General features: G+C 38.5%; 1 protein-coding gene across 1 annotated transcript; it reads left to right on the top strand.

Moving 5' to 3' along the window:
• Positions 1 to 1,521: 1,521 nt before the first annotated feature.
• On the top strand, positions 1,522 to 5,951 carry MILR1 (mast cell immunoglobulin-like receptor 1). The gene is given in 7 exon segments (XM_009894807.1): positions 1,522 to 1,561; positions 2,401 to 2,688; positions 3,014 to 3,298; positions 3,790 to 3,903; positions 4,351 to 4,440; positions 5,504 to 5,566; positions 5,797 to 5,951. Coding segments are annotated over 7 exon segments (1,035 nt in total).
• Positions 5,952 to 6,790: the final 839 nt, after the last annotated feature.

Below are 6,790 nucleotides of genomic sequence, written 5' to 3'. Positions count from 1 at the left end.
CGGCCCCCCCCCTCTTCCTGACAGGAGGGTGCGAGCCCGCTCTCCTTCCGCGGCTTTCGGGACACCTCTCCCCCTCCACCACCCGGCTGCGAGCGGCTTAAGGGCTTTTTTTTTTGTGGTTTTCTGACAAAGAACGGGCTCCCACAACACGCAAATGCACAAGCGCTCCCGGTTCTTCTCCTGACAGCTGCATTTTTGCACGTGCTTCCTGCCAGCTGCAAAAAAAATACTCCGGTCTTGTGGTTAGTTGTCAGCATTTCCACATAAGAAACATTTGCAAGGGGAGGGTGAAGGTTGTCTTAGCAGAAATTCAACAAAACAAAAAAAAACCCACCAAAAACAAACAAACAAACAAAAACAACAACCCAAAAAGAAAACCAAGGAGGAAGGAAACTGCACACAAAATTCTGTGAGGAAACAGACCAGGCCTTGGGAGGGATTTTGTATTACATGGGAGAAGAGGAGAGACTCTGTAGGGCCTTGTGTTGTTACCTTCAGAAACTGGAGACAAATAAGGTAACAACACTGTTAATGCATTCTCTGTATAAGCAGATACTTCTTCACATACAACAGGGCCTAGAGTTCTTCAGAAGATATTGCCCATGTATAGCTAAAGAGCATATTTACTTTGCCCAGCGGGTGACAAATAAAGGACATCTACTTCCTGTAAGGGTAATTATGTAGCTCATTTTTTTACTCATTACATGACCAAATTAGTCATCAAATTTGTTTCTGCAGGGTTGTTGAACTCAAGTTCATGATGAGATTTGTACCTTCTAGTATAAGATCTCACTTCCTCACAGCTTAATAATTGAAGTTTGACCAAAATATTTCTCTAACAAGCTGGCTAGGTATAAATATTTATTAGCATCTTAAAACATCTATAGATTTAATATTTTTTGGACTTTTTAAAATGATAGTGCTTCTAAACAAAAACAGTAGCACATACTCCCTCAGTCTCAGCCATAGGATAACTTGCATTTTCTCTAGCAAATGTGTGACTATTTGATATCAACAAGTGATCTCATTCCCTTGTAAGAACAGTGCAGGAAAAATTATATACAGTCTTGCATACTGCATGGCAGCACGGTTCTACCACACAGCGCTCTGACATGCAAAAACTGCTGATTATGTCAGCGACATCTTAGAGCAACTCTATGTAACACGTAGTTGTATCCCAAACTGCTGATCCTCACTCCACAGCTTTTTCTTCTGCCCACTAATCTGTCTGCCATAGGCTAAATGTAAGTGGAACATTACAAAAGTCTTGTACACAAACACCAGTAAAGATGAGCACTGTTTCCATATTTAGGACTTCCTCAACCCCTATAGCCACTCCTCAAAGATCTCATTAGTGTAACTCCACCAGCTGTCTTGCTCAGTATCAAGAAAATGTCTTTTCTCACAATTCTGCTGTTTTCCTACCGTAAGCCAAGGACATATTTCTTATATATTACAAATCTTTCTAAACAAGAACCATTGTTTCTTGTCTGAAAGCTTTCTTTTCTTCTCTTAGTTCAAATGTCTCAGCAGATTCAGAAAATTACGGCAAATGGCAAAGGTAGGTTCTCTTTTTTTTGGCTTTAGGTTATATGTTGAAATCAACTGTTAACCAAAAAAAATGGGGGAGGGATTTAAAAATGTCCAGAACCTTCATGTAAAATTAAGTCTTTCACCCCTGTCTGTGCAGTGAGGCAATTTACAAGTTTCTATACAAAGTTAACTGTTTCTTTGCTGACTTGTATGTACAGTGAAAAATGCTTTAAGTTGTTAAAACATATTTTTTCCCCCTCTAAGTGTCAGTTTATCTTAGTCATGACTAGCTTATTAACATGCTCTACGAAAAGACATTACAAGTTCCTATTACAAATTTATTTGTATAATCTCATAAAAGCAAACTAGTTTGATAGACTGTCAAGGCTCCTGCTGCTATTATTCAAAAGTTCAGTCTACTTACACAGGGTTAATTCTGCCTTTTTACATATAGCCACAAGTAAAATACTGCTTTTACTTTCAGGTTCACACGCTACCTGCCAACTAGCATATAAGGTTACTTTCTCCTACAATTAACATCCCATAATATTTATGTTTATCTTTTATACTTCTATTATTTTTGTTGCTGCTGTAGTTTAAAAGTATTTTTGTTAGTTTGTCCAGATACATGAGTTAGCTTTGTGTCTATATGCTCTCGTTTGCATGAAGACATCAAGTGTTTGAAGCTGCATACTGATTTTGAGAAATATGAAGTTGTGTTGCCCACTGCCGAAAGTGGGAAAAAATATAACCGCCCTGTTTCAACAGAAATAAGGACAGCCTCGTCCTCAACATATTTGGGGAAAAATCAGAGTGTTTCTTGGATGTTAGGTGCAGTGAACTCACTCAGAAGTTTCTTCTTTCCAGAGATGCTGTCCAATCCCAGGCTCATACCTGTTCAGAGGACTTTGAATGTAGTGATGAACCAGAACGTAAGCCTCTCCTGCCACTCAGACTCTGGATCTCCACCTGTCAGATACACATTGTTTAAACGCAGTCAGAAGGTATCCACTTTAAATAGGCCAGACTTGACCCCTGGTTTGTTTAACTTGACTATTAACTCTGCCAGTGATGTGGGTGAATACAAATGCAAAGCTGAGAATAACATCTCCAGTGGCGGAAAATATAGCAACAGTCTCAACTTCACCCTTATAGGTATGTCTGGCTGTATACCTTCTCAGCTCATTTTATTTTGGGGGCACATAGCCATGCAATGTATCTGCAGCAGCAGGAACCAGGGGTTTGTTTGCGGCAGGTACTGTTTTGGACTGCAGTGTGCGCCTACGTTGATTGCGGAGCTGACTCTACTGCAAATCTCTATTATTTTCTTAAGGGTCAGCAGTGCTATTCTGATCTGGCTCGCTGAGCCCTGCATCCTTGATGCCCATCTCATTCACCAGTGCTGCCGCTTAACTCCCAGTCTTGCTTTGGAGCTTATCCTGTACTCAGTGATGCAGCCCTTTCAGTTTTCTTTTTACAGAGCCAATTTCCAAACCAGTGCTGAGCTCACCCACCTCTCAAGCAAAGAAAGGCCAGAATGTGACTCTGTCTTGTCTCTCGGAGAACGGCTCTCTTCCTATCACATACATATTCTTCAAAGGAAGACAAAACATCTCTCCCCCGGTGAAGATGCACAAGAGGGAAGCAGCTGTGATTTTTCTGTTTATCAATTCGTCTAGCGACTTTGGAACCTATAAATGCAGAGCTGAAAATACCTTTCGCAATAATACAAAATACAGCAACAGTTTCAACTTTACGTTAGCAGGTGTGCATGCATGAAAGTTTACCACTGTCGATAAACAGGGACCACACAAAATTCAGAATGTTGTAACAATGCAAGGTTTTAGCCAGAAATTTTGTTCCTCCAAAGTAACATTCAAAATATAATTTTTGACAATACAAAAAATATTTTTTTTTTAAATTAATGCAAAAAGATTGAATTCCATGCAGCCTAGAAAGTAGGAGAAGTTGAATTGACCATGCAGGATGACTCACTTTTACAAGAGACCCCTTGCCCACCTTGGGGAGAGTCTAGTTTCATTTTTCTCTCTGGTCCTATGAAAGAGTTTACTAGCACCAGCAAGCTCCCTTCCTTCTGCTGTGGCAGTGTGCACTTGGGACTCTTCCGAGTAGTTACATTAACCACTTAATCCAAAAGCTGAAAGAAATGCAAAGTCTTGATTTTAATTTACAGAAATTACTTAGAATATGAAACAACATTTCATTGCATGAACACCTTTTTTTTCTTTTTGGCAGAAGAGAGAAGCCATTCTCAACCCCTGATAATTTCTCTTGGGCTGATCGTGCTACTATTTGTAATAGTATTTGTTCTGGCAATTCCATTTTTCATAATTCCTTCATATAAAGCAAGTGAGTTACTTGAATGTCTGTTTCATTTTCCTCATTTATGTTGTCAATACGTTTTGGTGTGTAAACATCTAGTTACAAGTAAAGTTATGCTCTTGATATTTTAGGATGTTGTCAACTCTCCTCTTAACCAGTATAGGCAACTTAAAAAAACACTGACAAGCCAAAACCTCTCAGCTATGTTTTCAATGGCAGGTTTGGGATGGGGGAAGTAAAGCAACATCTAATCTAATACATAGAAATGTTAGAAGAAATTGGACCTCATTGATCTTCGTAAAGAAAGGAAATTCTATTAAAAATACCCTTGGTTAAGGAGTCATTTTTATCATGAAAATAACATTATCCGAGATCCCTAAGTATTAAAAAAAAAAAATCACGTAGCTGTTTATTTCCCTCTAAGAAAAAATTATACATGTATATAGGCATGTGCTTTTCTTTTACAATTTGCAGAAAAAATTCAGTCTACTAGGTCCTCAACTGGCCTTACTTCAGCAGTGAATGCAGAAGACTCTGAAAACCACGTCATATACACAGAGATTGGTAAGTTCATGCTACTCCCACGCAGTCACAAAACATAGTGCTGGGAGTTTGGCTGAAGAATGCTGTGATACTATTTGTAGCTAGTGTGGGCAAATTTCTTCAGGTACTGCAAAAGCAGTGGAAGCGGACACCTGCTACCACTCAGTGAGCCAATACTCTTACTGACCGGGCCTGGCAGAGGCATTATTTTTAGACACTCAGGATCTGTATTTGGCACTACCCGTCACTCTGCAACCAAAACTGCAACTGGTTAAATGAACTGAAATTCTACACAAAAACCTACTGTAAACAGAAGTGAAATGAAGAATTGCATTTGGCAACTCATGGTGAGGACTGAAATAGCCATTACAGAGGAAAAGAAAATTAAAGGCAGTAAGTAGATCAGCCGTGCAATGCCCATTTACTAAGAAACAAAGTAGGCTATATGCAAGTGTAGCAAAATAACTTATGTAGCTCCTGCATTCTGTTCAAAATTGTTCAGGATACAATAGTTCTTTATTCCATGTTTCTTAACTTTAACAAGACTCAAAGTCAGTTCAAACTGAAATTATGCTAGACCACAAAGCAACTGACCTATGTTAAGACATTGTACTACTTCAACTGCAGAAAATACACAATAATGAAGACATTACACAAAAGCCACAATGCCATTAACTTGTAGTTCTCTACACTTACATTATACATGGATGTCAATATTTTCAAGGAAAAAGAAATCCCCAAAACAAACCAACATCAAAGGTATTGTTTCCTGTTTCTAAATATCAAAAAAGGGATCACTCTCTCTGAACAAATCTTGCCTTCCCGTTCCTGTAGGAGACAGGCAGGATTCTAGCTGCTCTGCCACGTTAGCTCAGTGCAGCTGCTCATGCCAGATATCCATCAGCATTCTACCCACTTAGCCTGCAAGAACAGTGACTATAGCTCTGATAAGACCCAGGAACGCTAAAGCACGGTAGATTTATACTCAATATGGAATCTTTCTGTTTTGTTTCAAGATTATTAAAAAAAAAAATAATCTGGTCATTCTTTTGTAATTAACTTCTGTTCCTCATCTTTAATCCAGAGCCTGTTAAACCAGAAGAAGAATACATCAATTTTTCTGTTATTAGAAGAGAAGATGAAAAAGGTGAAAACCTCAAGCTAGGGTCTTGGAACATCTGATGCGCACAAATATGGTTTGGGGGTATTTTGCTGGGGGGAGGTAGGGTTTGGATAGTAGCAGTTATATACATCACCATCGTATGACCCAAAAATTCAAAAATTAGTGACCAAGTTGCTAATGGTATATTAATTCTTCTATTGTTTATCTGCACCAAAAAAAGGAATTATGAATTATGTTATTCTGGCTTTTAGCAGAGAAAACGGCATGCGCTACAGTCTATTCAAAGGTCTTCATGAGAGACTGAGTACAAGGTAAGATCTCTTTTGTGATTAACGTAATCACATATTTTTAAACAATCTTTCGGTCCTCAGATGTGATAAGTACACCAAATCTGCACAGAAGGAGGTGATGTTTTAGATACTAGTTTCCTGGCCTAATTATTTTGTAGATAGATAATATAGCTCGTTCTCTGCTAGCAAGCAAAATCCCCAAGTCATAATCTCTAAGGTCTTGAACTTAAAAGAAAAAGCAGAACAGATAAAAATTGGAATTAACAAAGACCCAAACAGCAATTCCATTATACAAACAGCAGCTTATTGCCCAACTAGCACCATAAAAACCCCAAAATTAAACAAAACAATGCAATGACAGGTAAGATCCTGCTGGACACAATATAGTCTGGCGTTATATGCATCTGATGCATAAATAGAAGTAAATAAATGACGTAAAGCTTTCACCCAGACCCAAGTCCCTGTACATTTAACAATTCTGAAATAGAAACTGGATTGCATGCAAACGTAAGATAATCAAAAGGCTTTAATCAGGTATTAAAAAATTAAAAAATAATCTCAACTGTGTTGTCCTCTTAGGCACATGCTAGAGGATCCACATTTGGCCTCTGTACCTGCTGTTACCTAGCAGCAAGGATGGCAATTTCTCACTTCATCATTACTTCAGCTCTCAGAGTAGGAATAGGATGCTAAAATTAACTCTCAGGACAGTTAACTCCAAAACACATTCTCCATCCTGCTATGGGCTGTTTCTTAGATGTTTCTGGGTTGTTTTAACGTCACTCCATAGCCAGCTTACGTAGAGTTCCATGCATTCAGGAAGTCATACAGCCACACTATGCTAAACTTTGCATTGCATCTAGCATAATTACACTTTGCAGCAATTAATATTATTTAGTGTATAGCAGTTACAAGTAACTCATTTATAGTTAAATAAACACCACGTTAACAGCAGGAA

This window comes from Charadrius vociferus, unplaced genomic scaffold (assembly GCF_000708025.1).
Source record: "Charadrius vociferus isolate BGI_N301 unplaced genomic scaffold, ASM70802v2 scaffold321, whole genome shotgun sequence".
Taxonomy (NCBI): Eukaryota; Metazoa; Chordata; class Aves; order Charadriiformes; family Charadriidae; genus Charadrius; species Charadrius vociferus.
This window is presented reverse-complemented; position numbering and strand designations above follow the sequence as displayed.